The following is a 24,835-nucleotide window of genomic DNA, read 5'->3' on the forward strand; positions in this document are numbered from 1 at the left end:
CAGCTTAATTGCAGCCCCTGATTACGTTTTGGGCCTCATTTCTTTTTATTCAAACACCGGGCCTGACAAACCACAAGAATTGTCACCGCTGAGTGCGAGAGGGAGGGAGGGATGGACAGACCGAGCGAGGGCTCATTCATGATGGGGTGTTGCCGTGCTGACAGGGTGAGCAAAGTGTGTGTTGGGGAGTCGGTCAGTGAAGTCGTAACGACACATTACACACAGCGTGAGTCGACTGTGTGTGCGTGATGGAGTGTGATACAACAATAAGCCATTAAACCCAGCGAGGGGCCACGGATGCAGACTCTGCTCTAAACTCATCTGTCTCTCTAATGGAGCAACTGTCCCTCATCAGACAGACAGGGTCACTCTTACACCCCCCCCCCCCCCCAACCCCCCCATCAAAACGCTTAACAATATCACAACCGGCTTCCTACAGCCTCATCTATCCATCCATCCATTACACCGTTTCATGGATCTTGCTCCGATAAGACATTTGATCTGAAAAGGGAATTGTTTTTAGTTTCTCCCTTGGGAACAGGGCTCACTGTGGGCGAACTTACACCCCTGGTCTACGTAGGTCAAAGGTGAACTTGAGTGCACTCAGGGGAGACGGTAGCATCATGCTGACTGAGAAGACCTCGGTCCATGCGTTCGCCTGGGCCCTGTCTGTGCTATTAGGCTTTTGACCTTTACCGTAAGCATTTACGCACACACACACACACACACACACACACTCTAAATGACTTATTCACGGATCTCTCCCTCAGCTCCAGAGCTGTGATAATCCCTGACCTCCTCTCCATTGATCTTCACAAAGACTAAGTATCAGACAGAACACTGGGCCCACAGCCATACACAGTAGAATGACTACTTCTACTGCTAAAGACATGCCTGGTTATTCCAACAAAGAAGCAGCGTAAAGCCACCTTGCGCCGTTTATCTTTCCCGGTCCTTGTCAGTCAGCCCAACATCCTTAGATCAGACATACACTGTTTCATTTCTATATTTTTTTTGTATTGTATTAATTCCTTTAGAGGATTTGATGGGTGTAATGGTTGTTTGAACTTGGAACTGGGAAAGTGTCACTATTCGCATCCTCTTCCTCTTCGAATCAATTTACCCTGGCCTGGAAATCTGTCCAATCTAGTTCAGAAGCTGACGTCTCCCATTCTCATCATTGTCATGGAATCCATTTGTCAGTGTTTGGGGCCGTATCTGGGTCACCAGCTTAATGAAACTGGCCCGTTTGAAATGAAATCTAGTAATGATACATTTTAGCCTTTTGTTTTATCCGCTTCCTTCGAGCTCAATACGAGTCGGCAGTTTTGAAGCCTATCTGTTAGAACGGGGTTGGTGCGAGAGAAAGCGAGACGGGCACGTGTGTACGCGCACTTTTTCGTAATTCCCCGGCGTGAATGGAACCGACGTCATTTGCATAGATTGATGATTATTCTGCGAGTGTGAATTCGGGGAGAAAGCACGTCAAAGCGTATTATGGCTGAGGCCTGCGTCGCAGGGTTTTCCGTTTTTCCGAGTTCTTTTCTTCCGTATGTATTTTCTGTCAGGTCTTCCTCGAAGCAGACATTCCTGCTACGACTCCCATGTTTTTTTTTTTTCTTCTTCATATTGCTCAAGGCGTGCACATGCTACGTCTTCGAACATGATGTGCAACGACAAGACCGGTGGATGACATTGTGAAATGGTGCGTCGTCACTTAAAGCAACACAACGAGTGCCCAATGTTCCTCTTCCAGACAAATCAGTGTGCCTTCTCTTTGCCTGGCCCATCTTCAATCTCAATCGCTAGCAGAAATAGTATTTTTAGTCCAGATATTTGACGGGCTGGAGCTAAAGCCACGCACACACACACACACACACACACACACACACACACACACACACACACACACACACACACACACACACAGGGAGGTGTATTCTCACACACACACACACAGGGTTACAGGGTTGTTTGCTGCTGCACGCTATGCCCATCTTGCCCTCTGTGTCTCCTGTGAGGAGGGACAACTGTGTGAATGTGTGCCGGAGCGTGACGACGATGATGATGGTGATCATCAGTGGAATGAGGTCACTCAGCCTTGGACACCACGGATGACTGCGGACACACACACACACACACACACACACACACACACACGACAGTGATACTGACCCAGCTCTCCTGCGGTGTAGATGGACAGACACTCATCTCCAGTTTCCAGACTCCAGCAGTACAGTGGGAGGCTGGTTAGGCAGAGGCTTTTTGCACATGCTGATGATACATGTTCATTGTCTCGCATGTTGCACAGGGGTGAGTGGTGTCAAAGGTAGAGAAGTGTTTGTGTGTGTGGTTGGGTGGGGGGGGGGGGTCGAGTGAGGCGTGTGTGTTTGTACTCACATGTATGTGTATGAATGTCGTAAGCAGGTAGGTAGCGAGGGCGTGTGTGCGCTCGTCCGTGATCTGACCTGGTTGTGGACGTGAACAGATGGCGGGGGCGGCCGGGTAAGATGGACTTCGTTCATCAGAGGGACGCAAACACACCTCGGAGTTGTCATAGCCAATCCCTCCTCAGACACAAGGCTAGATCTGATGTAGAGGGATGAGATGGAGGGAGAGGGAAGGACTGAGAGAGGGAGAGAAGACCGAGCAGGTGAATGAGGGAAAAGATTGAATGACACACGCACACACACACACACACACACACACACACACACACACTTTGACTCGGCCCAAAAGACTGCATGGACCACTCGAATATGGTTAGATAAGAGCATTAGATAACACTTATCAAATGAAAAGATGCTTTAGAAGGGGAGATGGATTGGAAGATGAGGGAGGGAATGAACAAATGAATGGAGCGTGGAGGGAAAGAAAGGCAGCCGTTTAGCTAAGAGGTGAATCCGGAGGCCTGTTCCCACGAACATGGGGCTCTCTTGGTGTTCTCTAATCCAATGAAGGGACCGAGTTAGACAGAGGGAGAGAGAGCGAGAGAGAGAGAGGGATGACACAGAGCCATTCATTGAGCAGGGACGGCTGGAGCTGGGAGAGGGAGGGAGAGGGAGGGAGGGAGAGCGAGGGACTCACTCTTTAGGCTGAACTCCCCGGTAATTGTCTAGTGTGATTAGGATGGAGAGGGGGATGAGAGGAGCGGTGTAATATCCAGTAATTGAAGCCCTCGTCTGCCATTGTTCCAGCACACACCGATAAGGCCAGGGAGATGAGGGAGGGAGGAAGTGGGAGAGGCATTGAGGGGGGTTGTAAGGGAGGGAGGCAGGGAGTGGAGTTACATTAGTAAAATGTGGCTTCAACATCAGACTTGCAACTTTTCTCAGTGTTTACACTAGCCTTGGATGTGGCGTGGCCAAAGCCACAATTCTGCCTCAGGCGTGACTTCAGCTATTAGCATACTGTAAATACCTTAGTATATAGACACTTGATTTCTGCAAGGATTCACAATCAATTGTGTGCTTATTCTAAAAGCCTTTCATTTTAAATTTGGCTAACAGCTAAAAGGCTGTCTACTGGTATTAAGGTAATTCTTGCAGGGATATGTGGTGTGGGGGGAGCCGTTGTCGTTACACAGTATCACTCAGAGAGGGGTGTACGGTCAAAGAGATCTGAATCTTAATCGGTCCTCTTTTCACGACACAGGCATCTCTCCTTGACCTAGTTTGTGTCTTCAAAGTAGTGGAGTGTAAAGGAGGAGATGAGAGGTGGCAGGACTGAGTTAGAGCGGGAGGAAGAGAGGTTGGGGGGGGGGGTTGACAAGGCAAGTATGAGTAGGGGGAGTATAAACGAGAGAGCAGAGGGAGAAAATAAAGCTTTGTAAACAGCGTCTCCCTTCGACATCTGTGCACGTGTCTTTCTGCATCACTCGGCAGCAGCCTTCGTCTTTGATTGTGATGTAAGGTGCCGTTTGTGTGGATGTTGCATCCGTTGTTTGCGACGTCGTCGCTGCGGCTTTAGTTACTTGCGCTGTTGTGTTTTAGCCCCCAGATTGTGTTGAGAACACAGAGACTTCTACTCGTTTTGTCTCTCTGTTTCACGGTTACAGGGACAGTTATGGAAACACTGGCATTAATGCTCCTTTTAAAAGGAGTGGTCCTGTAGCTCAGTTGGTAATGCATAGCGCTTGCAACGCCAGGATAGCGGGTTCGATTCCCGGGACCACCCGATGTCACAGGAAGGCAAAAAAGATCATCAAGGACAATAACCACCCGAGTCACTGCTTGTTCACCCCGTTTCCACCAGAAGGCGAGGTCAGTTCAGGTGCATTAGAGCTGGGACAGAGAGATTGAAAAACAGCTTCTATCTCAATACCATCAGATTGTTAAACAGCCATCACAAGAACAGAGAGGCGTCTCCCTACCTACAGACTTGATATCATTGGCCACTTTAATAAATGGAACACCAGTCACTTTAATAATGTCACTTTAAGAATGTTTACATATCTCGCATTACTCATCTCATATGTATGTACTGTATAATGTATCCTTCACTATCTATTCTTTACTATCTATTGCATCTTAGCCACTCTGTCACTGCTCATCCATATATTTTATACTTATATATTCCCATTCCATTCCTTTACTAGATTATGTGTATTAGGTTTTGTTGTGGAATTGTTAGATATTACCTGTTAGAATCTGCTGCACTGTCGGGTCTAGAAGCATAAGCATTTCACTACACTCGCAATAACATCTGCCATCCGTGTGTATGTGACAAATGAAATGTGATTTGATGACAAATGTATGCACGTATGACTGTTAGGGGTTTGGATAAAAGCGGACCGTACTAGACAAGACTGCATTAGGTTGGGTTATGCATCGCTGCGATCAGTGTTGTGCTACATCTAACACATTCCCTCCATTAGCAATAGGTGTGACTGTGATCAGTCATTCCTCCCCGACCGTCTGTCTGATCCCCAGGACCTGTAAAACGGCCCCCTTCCTCCCTCTGGACTGGGGAGTCATTCCGTTGGTTAGCCCGTCTTTCATCAATTAGCATTAACAGCAGAGAGCCAGTGATCTGAATATGGGGACATAAATGATTGATTCCGCCATCCCCCCTCCCTCCATCCCTCCCTCCCTCCATCCATCCATCCCTCCATCCCTCCCTCCCTCCCTCCCTCCATCCATCCCTCCGCCCGCAAATCTAACCCTGACATTTGGATGTGAGACAGAGAAAAATGACAGCCTGAAATAATGATGGCCATTTGGGGGGGGGGGTGGTTTGTGTCAGTGTGTGTTCCCTGGGTGCGAGTGTGTGTGTGTTTAGCTTTTGGTGTATGTGTCGGCGTGTGTGTGTGCAAAGCAAACCTCTAGCCGTATTAGTATTCAGAGAGAGACGCATTGTAAAGCTATTCACCTGCATTTGTCGGCAGTCAAATAATGGTATTTATTTTAGGTTTTGCGCCGTGAATATGGGTGGCCACGTTCTGTCCAGCTTTCAGATTGGACGTTGCAGTAGCAAACAGTAATGTATATAGGCCTAGCTTGACAAATGTAAACTTTGACCTCGCTAACGGCTTGGAAAATGGTAACCAGTACGAGAGTATTGACAACAACGGGCATACAGTGGTGTGTGGGTGTGTGTTTGACCTGTCTAGCGCTCCCTCTGTGCGACTGCCTCCTCCGTAACATCCTGTTTGCCTCCACTATTGGCGTTGTAGATGCTGCTTAGCATCTTTCTCTTCACCATACAGTGTTACATGGGGTATAGGTAGCCATCAGGCAGTTGGCATAGCTCAGCGTTATATTGCTTGAGGATGTATGTTATATGACCTGTCTCTCTTTATCATAGCGCACTGACTCTCTCTCTCTCTCTCTCTCTCTCTCTCTCTCTCTCTCTCTCTCTCTCTCTCTCTCTCTCTCTCTCTCTCTCTCTCTCTGCTTGAGCTGTGTACTATATGCATGGCCCCTTCCCCCTCTTTCCTTTGATTTTCCCTTTTCTTATTTGCTGTTAGCCCTGTTAGGACTTACTGTCCCTGTGTTGAGTCTTTTTTATCTCTCCTAGAGGAACTTGGCACGAACCATCGTTATGAATCTGTGTGTTGGGGGGAGTAGACTTTCCAAGTCCCAGTTAATCAAGCCTCTCGCACAAATTGATCAGTTGGGTAGCTGTCCTGGCCACGCTGTGTGCACTCTCTCTCTCTCGTTCTCTCTCCCTCTTTCCCTTCATCTGAAACGCCATGACACTCATCTAAATGTGGAGGGCAATGCAGCCATGCAGTGAACACACTCCCAGATTGCCAAGGTGGTTTCTGTCCAACCCCCCATCCCCCCCCCCCGTCCCCATCCCTTTTTGGGTTTGAGAGAGCGCAATCCAGCCAGCATTGATTTGGGACTTGGTTTAGAGCCCGGTACCAGCGAAGACGGTCACGTTTGTTATTTAGATACCACATTTTCTCTTGACTTCCTACCGTTCTAACCACATACAGTAGGTACAGTTGTGGCCAAAAGGTTTGAGAATGACACAAATATTAATTTTCACAAAGTCTGCTGCCTCAGTTTGTATGATGGCAATTTGCATATACTCCAGAATGTTATGAAGAGTGATCAGATGAATTGCAATTAATTGCTAAGTCCCTCTTTGCCATGCAAATGAACTGAATCCCCAAAAAACATTTACACTGCATTTCAGCCCTGCCACAAAAGGACCAGCTGACATCATGTCAGTGATTCTCTCGTTAACACAGGTGTGAGTATTGACAAAGACAAGGCTGGAGATCACTCTGTCATGCTGATTTAGTTTGAATAACAGACTGGAAGCTTCAAAAGGAGGGTGGTGCTTGGAATCATTGTTCTTCCTCTGTCAAACATGGTTACCTGCAAGGAAACACGTGCCGTCATCATTGCTTTGCACAAAAAAGGGCTTCACAGGCAAGGATATTGCTGCCAGTAAGATTGCACCTAAATCAACCATTTATCGGATCATCAAGAACTTCAAAGAGAGCGATTCAAATGTTGTGAAGAAGGCTTCAGGGCGCCCAAGAAAGTCCAGCAAGCGCCAGGACCGTCTCCTAAAGTTGATTCAGCTGCGGGATCGGGGCACCACCAGTACTGAGCTTGCTCAGGAATGGCAGCAGGCAGGTGTGAGTGCATCTGCACGCACAGTGAGGTGAAGACCTTTGGAGGATGGCCTGGTGTCAAGAAGGGCAGCAAAGAAGCCACTTCTCTCCAGGAAAAACATCAGGGACAGACTGATATTCTGTAAAAGGTACAGGGATTGGACTGCTGAGGACTGGGGTAAAGTCATTTTCTCTGATGAATCCCCTTTCCGATTGTTTGGGGCATCCGGAAAAAAGCTTGTCCGGAGAAGACAAGGTGAGCGCTACCATCAGTCCTGTGTCATGCCAACAGTAAAGCATCCTGAGACCATTCATGTGTGGGGTTGCTTCTCAGCCAAGGGAGTGGGCTCACTCACAATTTTGCCTAAGAACACAGCCATGAATAAAGAATGGTACCAACACATCCTCCGAGAGCAACTTCTCCCAACCATCCAGGAACAGTTTGGTGACGAACAATGCCTTTTCCAGCATGATGGAGCACCTTGCCATAAGGCGAAAGTGATAACTAAGTGGCTCGGGGAACAAGACATCGATATTTTGGGTCCATGGTCAGGAAACTCCCCAGACCGTAATCCCATTGAGAACTTGTGGTCAATCCTCAAGAGGCGGGTGGACAAACAATAAACCCACAAATTCTGACAAACTGATTATGCAAGAATGGGCTGCCATCAGTCAGGATGTGGCCCAGAAGTTAATTGACAGCATGCCAGGGCGGATTGCAGAGGTCTTGAAAAAGAAGGGTCAACACTGCAAATATTGACTCTGCATCAACTTAATGTAATTGTCAATAAAAGCCTTTGACACTTATGAAATGCTTGTAATTATACTTTAGAATTCCATAGTAACACCTGACAAAAATATCTAAAGACACTGAAGCAGCAAAATTAATATTTGTGTCATTCTCAAACCTTTTGGCCACGATTGTACACTGATAAAACGGGCACCACTGCCAAAAAGAGAGCATCTGCATCCAGCCATTTCAGAAGCTATCTTTTTCTTCACGCTCTGCAACACTGTAGCCAAAGAGTGGTTCCCTACAAAGCAAGCTGTTCTGTGTTGGTGTAATGGCCGACATTAGACAGACAATTACAAGGTTCTTACAGACACAGACACAGCCACGCCATACACACTCACTCACGCTTTCACATCAGTCTCCGTTCAGGGAGTTTGAAGGGGCTAATCAGTGTGACTTTGAGGGCGTGTGTGTGTTACACCCAAACCCACCATCTCTTCACCATTCACCCCCATCAGTATTGGTGTTACCCTCCACTCAGACACGGTAACGTCGTTGAGGCTGGGGCCGGTTGTCTTCACAGCCACGCGCATGGATTATATAATCCCAGTGCGGTAGGATAGGGAACAGCAGTGATGATGATGGTGATTGTAATGGGAAGAGAGGGCTTGCTTGAGGTTTTAATGTAGGAATGCTGTTGGGGACCCCGGTGACAGAGAGGGGAGCAGCGCTCAACTGATTTCACACACATTACCACCCGGAGCACTGGCACGGCAAGCGGAAAATGAACCCCAGTGAGAGAGAGTGGAAAAGAGAGAGGGGGTGTGTGTGTGTGTGTGTGTGTGTGTGTGTGTGTGTGTGTGTGTGTGTGTGTGTGTGTGTGTGTGTGTGTGTGTGTGTGTGTGTGTGTGTGTGTGTGTGTGTGTGTGTGTGCGTGCGTGCGCGCTTGTGCGACGTGTGTGTAGTCACTCTCGTTCTATCGCTCTTTTCCCTCCCTCCCTCTCTCTCTCTCTTCCTCTCTGTACCCTCAGCCCCAGAGGGAACAGAGTTGTGTAATAAGGAGTTACCAGGATGACAGAATGGGTTGCAGAAGGAGAGGACGAGGGTCAAGTAGTGAAGCAGCTCGGTGCCTGAAGAGCGATTGGACAGCATGTGTTGGTTCTGTACTGACTAGCTGGTCCAGTTCTATTGACCATATGTTAGGCTCAGAGGTCTCGACGTCATGTGTTGGTTAGACTGACTTTTCTTCTAACTCAGTCTTTCTTTCTCCCTTTCACTTTCTCTAACTCGCTCTCTCTCACTCGCTCTCGCTCTCTCTCTCTCTCATAAGGCATAATTATCTTGAATGTACTTACCCCATGTCGCTAAACCATTATCAGTATTTTACAGCAGTTTTAAAACATACACCAACTGAAATAATAATAACGTGTAATGTGTTTTTAATGCATATTTGTTTCTCTCTGTGCTCAGCGTGTCCCCCTGGCTCGTACAAGATGTCTTCCAGACAGCAGGAGTGTTTTCCGTGCCCGGCCAACAGTGTGGCGGAGGAGGAAGGCTCAGTGGTGTGTGTGTGTGAGGAGGACCACTTCAGGACCCCCCTGGACAACCCCTCGGCCCCCTGCACCCGTAAGACACACGCACCTGTCCCTAGGCAACTCCTCGGCTGATTATGTCCCTCTATCATATCGCCTCTTCTCTAGCCATATCACCCTGTCACTCCTCTTTTCAGTCTCTCCCTCTATCCACCCTTTCCCTTCAGCCCCCCCCCCCCCCCCCCCCCCCCGAACCTCCTCACTTCAGTATTCCCTCTCCCTCTAACCCATCCCTCCATCCGTCAGGTAACCCAATCCCGCTGTCCTTCACCCGTCTTTATTAACCCTACCCCTCTACCGTTCCCCTATTCCCTTCATACTTCACCCATCAATCCTCTACTAAACCTGCATCTTCCCTCTTCTCCCTTCCATCTCTTTAGTAACCGCAACACCTCCATCCTTCACCCCACCACACACACCCCCCCCCCCCCCCACCGCACTAAATGCCAAAACCTCCAACAAAGACGCACAATCAAGTCCAATTCCATACCGGGCAGCCATATTGATCGAAGAACTAAGCCTCTGTAGTGTTGATGGTTAAATACACACATGCCACCTGATTTAATCCACCTAGAATGTTCTCTATACAGTATACCAGACAATAAAACAGAGGTCAGCAAGGGACTGTATTCATTCTCGGGCACCCGGAGCAGCTCTAGCTTTTATAGCTCTGTAATTAGAGCTGTTTAATCACGATATTGATTCCCGGTGCTTTTATATCTACAAGGGGCAGCCTGTGATAACATTTTATAGCTCTGTAATTACCACATTAATTACAATATTGATTCAGTAATTGTGATCATCTCCTGATACCACCAAGCTATTGTGTGCTGGGAGGGAGGGAGGGAGACAGACAGACGGAGGGAGAGAGGGACTGAAGGAGAGACAGATGTAAGGTGAGGAGGAGTGGAGAGGGAGAGAGAGTATGGAAAATAAGGAATATACAGGCACAGCTGTGTGTACACGTATGTGCGTTCTCATACGTGCGCATGTGTGTTATTGAATAAGTGAAGGTGTGCGTGCTGATGAACACGTCACACACCACAACTGTGCCCCGCTTCTGGCCGCACGCCACTTTGACCATGTTACGTAAACCTCACCGAGAGAGAGACACGGACACATTGACACACACACTCATTATCAGGATGGTGCCGGAAGGAATAGTGGCCCTTTTACGGGCTTCTGACCAATTTACGGGCTTCTGACCAAAGGTGTTATTTTGTGTATTTTTGGGGGGTGCAGATTGTAACTTTTTGGGGGTACATAATGTTTCCGCCATTGTTTCCTAAGACCTAAAATAGCTTCTAGGCATCAACAGCTATAACTAACGTCGATTTGGACGAGGACTTCTACTTCAATGAGTTGGGGGTGAAAGACATATTGATTATCGCGGATCAGGCCCAAATCCCCGACACTCGAAGGAGGAGGAGACGGCGCTATAGAGGCCGGCGTGCGGGGATACCTGACGAGACTACGTTGGAGAGTGGATAAATCGCCTTTACCCTCCGTTCTGTTGGCGAACGTGCAATCACTGGAGACTAAACTGGATGAGCGCCGTTCGAGACTCCTATCAACGTGATCTGAAGAACTGTAATATCCTGTGTTTCTCCGACTCGTGGCTGAACAAGGACATGTTAAATATAAATCTAGCTTGTTTTTCTGTACAGCGGCTGGACAGAACGGCTGCATCGGGGGAAGGTTAATAACAACTGTAGCACAGCCTCTAATATTCAGAAATTCTCTAGGTTCTGCTCGCCTGAGATAGAAGTCCTTTCCTCCACACACAGAGACTCATACAAAGCTCTCCCTAGCCCTCCATTTGGCAAATCTGACCATAACGCTATGCTCTTGATTCCTGCATACAAGCAAAAAACTCAAACGGGATGTACCAGTGACGCGCTCAATACGGAAGTGGTCCGATGAAGAGGATGCTAAGCTACAGGACTGTTTTGCTAGCACAGACTGGAATATGTTCCGGGATTAATCCAATGGCATTTAGGAATTTACCACGTCAGTCACCGGCTACATTAATAAGTGCATCAACGACGTCATCCCCACAGTGACAGTACGTACATATCCCAACCAGAAGCCATGGATAACAGGCAACATCCTCACTGAGCTAAAGGCATAGCTGCCGCTTTCAAGGAGCGGGACACTAATCTGGAAGCTTATAAGAAATCCCGCTACGCCCTCCGACAAACCATCAAAAAGGCAAAGCGCCAAACAGGACCAAGATCAAACTCTACTACACCGGCTCTGACACTTGTTGAATGTGGCAGGGCTTGCAACGATCACAGATTACAAAAGGAAGCCCAGCCGTCAGCTATCCAGTGACGCAAGCCTACCAGATTAACTAAATACCTTCTATGAGCTTCGAGGCTAGCAACACTGAACTATGCATGAGAGCACCAGCTGTTCCAAACGACTTTGTGATCACGATCTCCGTAGCCGATGTGACTAAGACCTTTAAACCGGTTAACATTCACAAGGCTGCACGGTCAGACTGATTACCAGTACGTGTACTCAGAGCATGCCCTGACCAGCTGGCAAGTGTCTTCACTGACATTAACCTCTCCCTGACCCAGTCTGTAAAACCTACATATTTCAAGTAAACCACCATAGTCCCTGTGCCCAAGAACACTAAGATAACCTGTCTAAATGACTACCGCCCCGTAGCACTCACATCTGTAGCCATTAAATGCTTTGAAAGGCTGGTCATGGCTCACGTCAACACCATCCCAGACACCCCGAACCCTCTCCAATTCGCATACCGCCTCAACAGATCCACAGATGATGCAATCTATATTGCACTCCACACTGCCTTTTCCCACCTGGACAAAAGGAACACCTATGTGAGAATGCTGTTCATTGACTACAGCTCAGCGTTCAACACCATTATGCCCTCCAAGCTTATCACTAAGCTAAGGACCCTTTGGATTAAACACCTCCCTCTGCAACTGGATCCTGGACTTCCTGACAGACCGCCCCCAAGTGGTAAGGGTAGGCAACAACACAACCGCCTTGATGACCCTCAACACGGGGGCCCCAAAGGAGTTGGGTTAAATGCAGAAGACACATTTTGGTTGAATTCATTGTTGTGCAACTGACTAGGTATACCCTTTCTCTTTCCTGAGGGGTGTGTGCTTAGTCCCCTCTTGTACTCCCTGTTCACTGCGTGGCCGCGCACGACTCCAACACCATCATTAAGTTTGCAGAAAATTCATTTCTGACTGTTGTGATATGTGGTTGTCTTACCTATTTTTGTTAAATGCACTGACTGTAGGCCTAAGTCTCTCTGGATAAGAGCGTACTCTAAATGACCTAAATGTAGATGGATTAAGGCTGGAAGATGAGGCCAGAGACCCAGCAGGATGGTGCTCAGCACAGCACCAGCATAAATCTATAGCCAACAGCTGAGCACATATGAACATTTACACATTTAACATTTACAACATAAACATTAAAAAAATAGTTTTTCAAAACCTGAGCGGCGGTTCCGCATAAGTCAATCTATTTTTATTTCACTCTTCACCGTAGATGCCTCAGGTTTAATGAAATAGGCAAACAATTGGGCTTGACAGTAAAGTTCTCCGGTTGGTCGCCTATTTGATTAAACCACAGCATTTTTTACAAGCCGTGTACTCGGTTCCTTCCTTGTCAAAGACAACTACATCAAATTTAGCTAGAACATCGCTCTTTCCTTGGTTCTAATGTTTATTCTTAAGTAAACTATATTGGGCAGTTGTTGTTTTTATGAAATGCTCCACACATGACATATTTACGCCCAAAAAACTGTTTATAACTATTCCTGTACTGCCCGCTCCTGTAGACTGTTGATTCTTTCCCGAACTTGACTCTAGAACTTCACTCCCATTCCTGTCAGAATCCCGCGGGTCTTGCGGGATTCGTCCTGTTCCCGTGTCTATTGTTCCGGTGTCAACCTCTAGTCCACACACATCAACACAGTCGTGAAGAGGGGCTCAACAACATCTCTTCCCCCTCAGGAGACTGAAATGATTTGGTATGGGCCCTCAGATCCTCAAAAAGTTCTACAGCTGCACCACTGAGAGCATCTTGACTGGCTGCATCACCGCTTGGTTTGGCAACTGCTTGGCATCCGACCCAAGTCATAAACTGTTCTCTTTGCTACCGCACAGCAAGTCTGGAACCAACAGGTCCCTGAACAGCTTCTACCCCCAAGCTATAAGACTACTAAATAGTTAGTTAACCAATAGCTACCCGGAATATCTGCATTGACCCACCCTTTGTTCACTAACTCTTTTGGCCCATCGCATGTTACAGTTTATTATCTATCCATTGCCTAGACACTTTATCCATACCTGTAGTACATATCTACCTCAATTACCCCAGCATGTCGACTCGGTACCCCGTGTATAAAGCCAAGGTATCATCACTCATTGTGTATTTATTACTTGTTATTATTTATCTACTATTCATATTTTTCTCTGCGTTGTTGGGAAGGGCGCTTAAGTAAGCATTTCACTGTTAGTCGACACCGGTTGTTTACGAACCGTTTGATTTGACACACACCGACACACACACACTGCCCCTCCCTGTCACCCCCCGCACGTTAATCACCCCTCTCTACACATACACATTCATTATTACCACCCCCGCCCCCCCCCCCCACACACACACACACACACACACACACACACACCACCACTACATTATTGATGTCATTTAATGGACCAATACCTTCATGTTTCGTCCATCTGTTTAAACATGCACAGTTACGGCACTGCGTCATATAAATGATTTTAGTTGTGTAGTGCTAGGCCTTAGAAGTGAACATTCTGTGTTCATGTGTGCATGACTGTCTGCGTGACTGGTTGACCATTGTCAAAATGTAGTGAGGAGGCAAAGAGAGGAAACCACGCAGGATGCACCCGTCGTGTTTCACATTTGGTAAGAGAGGGTTCTCGTTCCGCGAGCACTAACCACCTTTTTCTCTGGTGACTCTTATTTGCCGTTTGTAAGCAGGGCATGTGTTCCAGCCAAGACTGTTGACACAAGGAATAGACAGTCCCTTCTCTCTGCACTCTCACACACCGCACACACGACCGCATACAAGTGAACACACACGGCTTTACACGTCACCATCACTGATCGAAAAGGCCTCTCGTGTTTTCGTTTTGGGTTTTACTTCTCAATCCACCGTAAGATGAGGTGGTTAGTAGTTCAGGGACTGTCTCTAGAAATCCCGAGTGAAGAAAGGTAGTCTGCCGAGCAGCTCCTTTGTTCTGTCACCATAAACACACTCATATTTCATCTAGACCAGGCAAGCTGTTTTCTTTGCTTTGGTTAAAGTCTTATTTTCTCTCTGGTTTTCCCCACTGCTCCGTGCGCCATCCCTAATCCTTTCCTCATCTCAATCCTATCAGAGTATTATACATGAATCGTATCTAGATGTGCGCTAGCACAATCACACCATGTAACTAGCATAGTGTGGTGGACCACACTTTGAGAATGGACTACAGGGTGAAGTGTCCTATGGTAATTGGTTGGCACTGGGTTTTAATGGTGAACGTGCTGAATTTAATTTACTGAGCAATATGGGTCTAAATCGGTGCAGTGGAAGGCAACACCCGTCCGTAGTCATTCATTCATGCAGCTGTCTAATGTACCGTATCGTACCCAGTCTGCTTTTGACTGTTACGTTGTTGCTTTGCTGCACGGTATACCGCTGTTATCTTGGTCAGGTCGTTATTGTAAAAGAGAACGTGTTCTCAATGACTATTCTGGTTAAATAAAGGCGAAATAAAATAATTAACACCTACTATAGCACTGTAGGTAGTATGTCAAACACTTTCATACATCATACAGAGGCACTAAACATGAATCATGTATATTTAACTACGAATTGCATTTATATATCTATTTATTACTCCCTCCCAGGCCCCCCCTCTCCTCCCAAAGACTTGGTCTACACCCTCAAGCAGTCCACCCTGATCCTGGAGTGGGGCGCGCCAACGGACACGGGCGGCAGGGGGGACCTGACCTACAGCGTGGGCTGCCGCCGGTGCGTGGGGCTGCAGTGTGAGCCGTGCGGGGCCAGCGTGGGCTTCATGCCCCAGCAGAGCGGGGTGACCGAGCGCACGGTCACTGTGGTCAACCTCATGGCCAACTCCAACTACACGTTTACGGTCGAGGCCCTCAACGGCGTGTCAGAGCTCCTGCCCAACAAGAGGTTCTACACACAGGTCAACGTGTCAACTAGCGTGCCAGGTCAGTGGAAGCTGTGTTCACACACACAAACACATCATCACACGGATTCTCCTACTTTACCCTCAAATCAGTAACACACCAACGTATGAGAACAAAGGAGTGCCCAAAAGCACACTATACACAAACTCTGAACTGATTACACGCTCACGCCATCGGGCTCAGCGCCCCTCTCCTCTCGACGCGAGGTAAAAGACTCCCATCATCACGGTGGAGCCATCTCATTTTCATCAGCACCCTTCACAAAGCCATTAGCCAGAGGCTTTAGAAAAAGCACTCAGCAAAGTGATCCTGTCAACTGAGACACACACAACCCCCCCAGCAACCCCCCCCCCCCCCCCCATGATATGGAGTTAGCTCGACTGTGGAAAGACCCCCAGCCCCATCATCGACCCAGACTCCATACATTCTCTCCTACTTCTTTCTCTAGCTACACATTTTATGACTTGTTTGTTCAACTTGTCTGAGTTCGCCGGCTGATATTTCCCAAACATCGACCTGCTGTGGGGGAAGCAACAACAAAAAAATAGACAAATGTAATGTTCATTTGCATATGCAGAGAAGAGAGGTAATGGAAGCCCTCGAAGTGAGAGCGCGTGTTGTACTCTAATTGTTAATTAGTGGAAGCAAATGCAATGCATTATGAATGGAGTTTGTATTAATGCACATTTGGAAATGGAATGCCAGCACTTTGGAGGATCCACGGTTGGGGTAAAGTGACGTCAGACAGTCAGACAGACAGAAAGAAAGACAGACAGACAGACAGACAGACAGACAGACAGACAGACACGAGTTATCACGATGGCTTTATCAAACCAAAGGTTTTACTCCAATAGAGTCATGATTTGGTAAAGGAGGAGGTACGTTTTGGTGGGGTGTGTGCCTCTGAGCGTAAGCTTGTGTGTGTGTGTGTGTGTGTGTGTGTGTGTGTGTGTGTGTGTGTGTGTGTGTGTGTGTGTGTGTGTGTGTGTGTGTGTGTGTGTGTGTGTGTGTGTGTGTGTGTGTGTGCAAGAGTGTGCAAGAGTGTGGCTGAGGCTTAATCCAAGGGTTTCAAAATGGCCTATACCTGCAGTCTTATGAACATTCACTCAGTCACCCTCATAACTCTACATACAATCAGAGAGGTAGACATGAGCACAAAGGAACCGGTTGGCAAGTGCACACACAAACACTTAACACACACATGAAGGGTTAAGCATGCGCTCGTAATGTCGCACGGAGAGGGATACACACTGACAAGTGCACAAATGCTGAGCGAATGGAGGCCTGAAGGTCTCAGGGCCACCTTTCGCATTCTTAGATCTGAGTTTTGAGCTAAAGGCCGAGTCGTCAATTCCAGGCAGTGTTCAGGAGGAGCACCTGAACACCTTAACCTCTCACCTAACGTGAGAACTGAAGACTTAGGTGCCAGACACCTCCAACTACAGCAAGTCTTTTTCCTCTGTCTCTTCCTGTTTTCTACCTCCTTATCGCTTAACTTCCTTCACTCCCATTATTTTTTTTTTTTTTCCCCCTCTCTCCGTCGCGTTCCCTCTTCGTTCTTTTTCCCGTGTCATATACCCCCCCCCCCTCCCTCTCTAACCAGCCCTACTAATTTAGACATAAATCTCCGTGGTCCAGAGAGTGGAACGGGGGCCTTTCTCATTGTGTGCTTCTCTGAGTGCTGCCTGCCCGGGGCCTTTATACATTAAGAAGGAGAGACTGCCAGTTTATGCCCTGTGCATATTTTAGGCTAATCCACTCTGTATAAAGCTGCTTCCACTAGTCCCCACCCAGCCAATGAACTATAAATCCTTCGCCTGCACACTGCTGCACTCCCTTCAAGGTCAGAGACGAACATTATCGGCAAGCCATGTGTAGACTGTGGCGTTTCCTCTCTGTCTCTCTCTCTCCCTCTCTCTCTCAATGGCTGTCACGACTTAGTTGATGCATGGCTGTTATGGGCTGTTAGAAGCCATGTCCTTCTGTTTGTTGTCGCGGGGATTGAATGGGTTGGAGAGTGGCATATTCTCGAGACTGAGACAGAGAGACGAGGCTTAACAAATTGGAGAGATTTTCTATTGACGTGACTGTGTGTGTGTGTGGGCCATTTTTGAGAGAGGCGTGTTGTTTATATGATCAAGCATCCTGTAAATGTGTGCGTGTGGCTACTAAGGATGTTACGAGCAGGTAGCGCGATGATATTACTGTTTACGCACGTGTACGGTGTCTACTTGCGTGAGTGAATATGTGAATATTTGCAAAATGGCGGCCGGGTTCTGTTTGGCACGTGCATTATACACACACCGTTGGCACACCTAGCCTCAGATCCCCAACAAAGCATGACCAAACCCCCGGTACACTCCGCTCCCCTGGAAGGTTAAGCGGTGCGAACGCCCTTGGTGCATCCTGAAACAATACCCCATAAAAAGCCCACTGACCTTTATGAATACTGCATTAGTGACTTTGAGCACAGGCCTCTACTTGTTTTTTCACTCGCTGTCTTTCTCTCTGTCTCTCTCTCTCTTTCTCTCTCTTTCTCTGTCTCTGTCTCGCTCTCTCTCCTCTCTGTCTCTGTCTCTGTCTCTCTCTCTCTCTCTCTGTCTCTGTCTCTGTCTCTGTCTCGCTCTCTCACATGCAACTGTAGCATATTGGGGCTGCTTGTTCTGGCTAAGCCTGTTAGCTGGAGGTGGGGGCGCCACGTTTTGGCCTCCGCCGCTCCTCTAATCTAAAAGAGGGGTTATTTAGCCTGCAGGCTACAACTCCTAGTGAGACTGTGTGTGTCAGTGAAAGTAGAGTCTATGGACTAGCTAAGAACTGGGGATAGGTGGAAGGTGGTCTGTCCCCTGAAAAGCCCCAAAGGAAGGCACCCTGACTGAAAAGATTTCCCCTGAATGGAGAGAGTGAGGGGAGGTTATCGATAATCAACAGACCCTCAAGGGGGGTTGGGGTGGAGGGTTGGGGGCATAGAGGGATGGATGGATGGATGGATGGATGGATGGATGGATGGATGGATGGATGGATGGGAGGGAGGAGAGGGGTTGGGGTGGAGGGTTGGGGCCATAGAGGGATGGATGGATGGATGGATGGGAGGGAGGGATGGATGGGAGGGAGGGAGGGAGGGAGGGGTTGGGGTGGAGGGTTGGGGCCATATTGGATGGATGGATGGATGGATGGATGGGAGGGAGGGAGGGAGGAGAGGGGTTGGGGTGGAGGGTTGGGGGCATAGAGGGATGGATGGATGGGAGGGAGGAGAGGGGTTGGGGTGGAGGGTTGGGGCCATAGAGGATTGGATGGATGGATGGATGGATGGATGGATGGATGGATGGATGGATGGATGGATGGATGGATGGATGGATGGGAGGGAGGGAGGGAGGAAGGAGAGGGGTTGGGGTGGAGGGTTGGGGCCATATTGGATGGATGGATGGATGGATGGATGGATGGATGGATGGATGGGAGGAGAGGGGTTGGGGTGGAGGGTTGGGGCCATAGAGGATTGGATGGATGGATGGATGGATGGGAGGGAGGAAGGAGAGGGGTTGGGGTGGAGGGTTGGGGCCATATTGGATGGATGGATGGATGGGAGGGAGGGAGGAGAGGGGTTGGGGTGGAGGGTTGGGGGCATAGAGGGATGGATGGATGGATGGATGGATGGATGGGAGGGAGGGAGGAGAGGGGTTGGGGTGGAGGGTTGGGGGCATAGAGGGATGGATGGATGGATGGATGGATGGATGGATGGATGGATGGATGGATGGATGGATGGATGGGAGGGAGGGAGGAGAGGGGTTGGGGTGGAGGGTTGGGGCCATAGAGGATTGGATGGATGGATGGATGGATGGATGGATGGATGGATGGATGGGAGGGAGGAAGGAGAGGGGTTGGGGTGGAGGGTTGGGGCCATATTGGATGGATGGATGGGTGGATTGATGGATGGATGGATGGGAGGGAGGAGAGGGGTTGGGGTGGAGGGTTGGGTTGGGGCCATAGAGGATTGGATGGATGGATGGATGGATGGATGGGAGGGAGGAGAGGGGTTGGGGTGGAGGGTTGGGGGCATAGAGGGATGGATGGATGGATGGATGGATGATGGATGGATGGATGGATGGATGGATGGATGGATGGATGGATGGATGGGAGGGAGGAAGGAAGGAGAGGGGTTGGGGTGGAGGGTTGGGGCCATATTGGATGGATGGATGGATGGATGGATGGATGGATGGATGGATGGATGGGAGGAAGGAGAGGGGTTGGGGTGGAGGGTTGGGGCCATATTGGATGGATGGATGGATGGATGGATGGATGGATGGATGGATGGATGGATGGATGGATGGGAGGGAGGGAGGGAGGAGAGGGGTTGGGGTGGAGGGTTGGGGGCATAGAGGGGATGGATGGATGGATGGATGGATGGATGGATGGATGGATGGGAGGGAGGGAGGGAGGAGAGGGGTTGGGGTGGAGGGTTGGGGCCATAGAGGATTGGATGGATGGATGGATGGATGGATGGGAGGGAGGAAGGAGAGGGGTTGGGGTGGAGGGTTGGGGCCATATTGGATGGATGGATGGATGGATGGATGGATGGATGGATGGGAGGGAGGAGAGGGGTTGGGGTGGAGGGTTGGGTTGGGGCCATAGAGGATTGGATGGATGGATGGATGGGAGGGAGGAGAGGGGTTGGGGTGGAGGGTTGGGGGCATAGAGGGATGGATGGATGGATGGATGGATGGATGGATGGATGGATGGATGGATGGATGGATGGATGGATTGATGGATGGATCGGAGGGAGGAGAGGGGTTGGGGTGGAGGGTTGGGGCCATAGAGGATGGATGGATGGATAGATGGATGGGAGGGAGGAGAGGGGTTGGGGCCATGGATGGATGGATGGATGGGAGGGAGGAGAGGGGTTGGGGTAGAGGGTTGGGGTAGAGGGTTGGGGCCATAGAGGATTGGATGGATGGATGGATGGATGAATGGATGGTTGGAAGGGAGGAGAGGGGTTGGGGTGGAGGGTTGGGGCCATAGAGGATTGGATGGATGGATGAATGGATGGAAGGGAGGAGAGGGGTTGGGGTGGAGGGTTGGGGCCATAGAGGATTGGATGGATGGATGGATGGATGGATGGATGGATGGATGGATGGATGGATGGATGGATGGATGGATGGATGGATGGAAGGGAGGGAGGGAGGGAGGAGAGGGGTTGGGGTGGAGGGTTGGGGCCATAGAGGATTGGATGGATGGATGGATGGGATGGAGGAGAGGGGTTGGGGTGGAGGGTTGGGGGCATATCGAGGATTGGATGGATGATGGAAGGGAGGAGAGGGGTTGGGGTGGAGGGTTGGGGCCATGGATGGATGGATGGATGGATGGATGGATAGAAGGGAGGAGAGGGGTTGGGTAAATGGGGATCAATCCTGCCCAAAGGGGCTCATGGGACCCATCATCCAGCTGTGGATTAGATACGTGTGAACTAGACTTACTGTATATGTGATGTGTCTTTGTCAGAGTGTGTGTGTGTGTGTGTGTCTTGCTTTAATTGTGCATGTGTTGTTTCTGTATGAGAGCGAGAGAATATTGTGTGTGTGTGGGGGGGGGGGGGGGGGGGGGGTCTGGTCTGTATCATGTCCATTGGAATTGTGCTTGTAGATTGTGTGTGAGATTGTGTGTGTTGTGTAGGATAAGCTGTTGCGCAACACCCAACGGTATTTTCATGACTATTATTCAGATTAACAACATCTGGTGATCCGGTTATGAAATTTCTTGACTAGAAGTCCATATCCCTATTTGGACAGGATTAGAAAGGGTTATTAGAGACGATGGTTATGTACAGTGCATTTCAAAAGAATTCAGACCCTTTGATTTCTTCCACGTTTTGTTATGTTACAGCCTTATTCTAAAATTAATGAGAAAAATAACTATTTTATCCATCTATGCACAATACCCCATAATGACAAAGCAAAAACAAGTTTTTATTTTAAAAATACCCAGAAATATCACATTTACATAAGTATTCAGACCCTTTACTCAGTACTTTGTTGAAGCACCTTTGGCAGCGATTACAGCCTCGAGTCTTCTTGGGTGTAACGCTACAAGCTTGGCACACTTGTATTTGGGAGTTTCTCCCATTCTTCTCTGCAGATCCTCTGAAGCTCTGTCAGGTTGGATAGGGAGCGTTGCTACACCTATTTTCAGGTCTCTCCGGAGATGTTAGATCAGGTTCAAGTCTGGTCTCTGGCTGAGCCACTCAAGGACATTCAGAGACTTCTCCCAAAGCCACTCCAGGGTTGTCTTGGCTGTGTGCTTAGGGTCGTTGGCCTGTTGGAAGGTGAACCTTCGCCCCAGTCTGAGGTCCTGAATGCTCTGGAGCAGGTTTTCATCAAGGATCTCTCTGTCCTTTGCTCCGTTCATCTTTTCCTCGATTCTGACTAGTTTCCCACTCCCTGCCGCTGAAAAACATCCCCCACAGCATGATGCTGCCACCACCATGCTTCACCGTAGGGATGGTGCCAGGTTTCCACCAGATGTGATGCTTGGCATTCAGGCCAAAGAGTTGAATCTTGGTTTCATCAGACCAGAGAATCTTGTTTCTCACGGTCAGAGTCCTTTAGGTGCCTTTTGGCAAACTCCAAGCGGGCTGTCATGTGCCTTTTACTGAGGAGTGGCTTCCGTCTGGCCACTCTACCAAAAACCCCTGATTGGTGGAGTGCTGCAGAGATGGTTATCCTTCTGGAAGTTTCTCTCATTGCCACAGAGAAACTCTGGAGCTCTGTCAGTGACCATCGGGTTCCTGGTCACCTCCCTGACCAAGGCCCTTCTCCCCCGATTGCTCAGTTTGGCTGGGCGGCCAGCTCTAGGATGAGTGTTGGTGGTTCAAAACTTCTTCTATTTAAGAATGGAGGCCACTGTGGTCTTGGGGACCTTCAATGCTGCAGACGTTTTTTGGTACCCTTCCCCAGATCTGTGCCTCGACACAATCCTGTCTCGGAGCTCTACGGACAATTCCTTCAACCTCACGGCTTGGTTTTTGCTCTGACATGCACTGTCAACTGTGGGACCTTATATAGACAGGTGTGTGCCTTTCCACATCATGTCAAATCAATATAATTTACCACAGGTGGACTCCGATAAAATTGTAGAAACTTCTCAAGGATGATCAATGGAAACTGGGTGCACCAGTGCTCAATTTTGAATCTCTTAGCAAAGGGTCTGAATACTTATGAAAATAAGGTATTTCTGTTATTTTTTGTTTTTTTTTGGCAAACATTTCTAAAAACCTGTTTTCGCTGTGTCATTATGGGGTATTGTGTGTAGATTGATGAGGAGAAACAATCATTCTATCATTTTTAGAATAAGGCTGTAACGTAACAAAATGTGGAAAAGGTCAATGGGTCGGAATACTTTCGGAATGCACTGTAATTATTATCCCAGCATGTGCCTTATTTCAGATGACTATTTGAGCGGTATTCGTTTTTTCAAACTGCCCCCTGTAATTCTTAATTTTTTTTCATTTAATTGAGTTTTATGAAGGAAGCCTGGAAGTTTTTATTTCAGGCGTGAAGATATTTCTTGGCTGTCAAACATTTCGGTGTCTCCATAATATTTACATTTAGGAAATGTGATCACGGTAGATGTCTTGCACTTGAGATGCAGTTATGGATGAGAAAGTGAACTTGCCATTTCCGAAAAGTTTTAAATGTAGGCCATTCGTATGAAATATGTGTGCAGAACTTTGTTTTATTAAGCATCCATTGATCAAATCGGTTCGTTTTCTTGCTCAAACTGCGAGCAGTGCCTGTAAAACTCTGTAACGTCTCGGGGGAAAACACGGGGATGTCGTTACGCACGGGATGAGTCGGCGATTATCGGAGGATCTTGGAATTTGCCAAAAAACAATAGGTTATTCTGGCTGGGATTGTTCATCTAACGCCATGTAAAAATGACTGACGTGGCAGATTTGTACCAGACTAAAATACAGATGTTTTGTGTTCGTGCACACAATTACATCACCTGACTTCCCCAGTAAAACGGATCCCGTCCGACTAGGGCTTATGTTTCACCTGGAAATAAACTGTCCAATCATAAAACCTATGTTGATGTTGGACCTTAATGTGTCTGTCGTCGGTGACGTCAGTGAATAAATGGGCGATGGAAACTCCTACGAAAGCTGATCATTATTCATGTGACTCGGTGAGGGCCCAGTAATAGATTGACTGCAGTCCCTTTTAATGATAGGCTATTGTTACTCTGTGTATCTAGTCCTGTTACAAAGAGTATTTTCATTGAAACGACCAATTTGTCGGCCTTTAACCAGATCCGAATATATCCGCATGAACTCTGACTGATCACATTTTCCGTAGGCTATGTATACAATATTCTGCCCATTTCAAAGAATGTATTTTAGCCCGTTAGTCTGGAAAAAACTGCCATACGCAGCATTTTGTTCACTCTAATAAGACTCATAAACACAAACACGTCAAATCCGTCGTTTCCCTCCCGAATACGAGGTATTGTAGCCTACAGTGCGCGGAGGGCTCTGTATGCAGCGCTGTACACTCGCAGACTCGTTTTGCTGGAACCTGAAAAGCCACATAAGCCCCAATCCCCCCCCCCCCCCCCCCCCCGCCCCAGAGCGGTGGCCTCTCCAGTTGTTGAGCCCCCCAGTGGCATGTTTAAAGCCCTTTATATGAGGGGGAGAGGAAGAGGAGGGTGGGGGTCAGGGGGGGGAGGGGATTTGACATTTTCAATATCTTCAGAGGATTTATTTGGACTGCTTTAGATGCCCTGGTCCCTGTGGAGAGGCATGGGCGCTCAGTGCAGCTCTCTGGGCATCCTACTGAGGCAGGGAGGGAGGGGATGGAAAGGGGGGGGGCTAGATCACAGGAGGGGAGCGGGGGACAGGAAGTTATGCAGGAGGTGGAAAGGAGATGGGGAGAACAGGGGGTTTTCTTGAGTTTATTAGGATCCCCATTAGCTACTGCATATGCAGCAGCTACTCTTCCCGGAGTCCACACAAAACGTACAAATACATGATAAAGTGCAGAACGGGGAACAGTTGAATGGCAACAGGGGAGGAAAGGAGAGAAAATAATATGGTGTAAGACAGGGTGCGAAGGACAGGCGGGATATCAGAGGGAAGGAGAGGAGGCAGGAGAGGTAGCATGTGGAAGCGTAATCGCATTTACATTTAAGTTTGGGCTGCGGTTGTGTTCTAGTGTGATGTGT

At 48.4% G+C, this 24,835-nt stretch overlaps 1 protein-coding gene across 1 annotated transcript in view; it reads left to right on the forward strand.

Moving 5' to 3' along the window:
• The window catches only part of LOC106570040 (ephrin type-A receptor 7), a 199,560-nt gene that overhangs the window by 134,541 nt on the left and 40,184 nt on the right, over window positions 1-24,835 (forward strand). Inside the window, exons 4-5 of the mRNA XM_082961406.1 lie at window positions 9,276-9,431; window positions 15,317-15,646. Of these exons, the coding sequence (XP_082817532.1) occupies window positions 9,276-9,431; window positions 15,317-15,646 (486 nt within the window). The remainder of the gene's footprint in view (window positions 1-9,275; window positions 9,432-15,316; window positions 15,647-24,835) is intronic.

Source organism: Salmo salar, chromosome 14 (assembly GCF_965601325.2).
Source record: "Salmo salar chromosome 14, fSalSal1, whole genome shotgun sequence".
Classification (NCBI taxonomy): domain Eukaryota; kingdom Metazoa; phylum Chordata; class Actinopteri; order Salmoniformes; family Salmonidae; genus Salmo; species Salmo salar.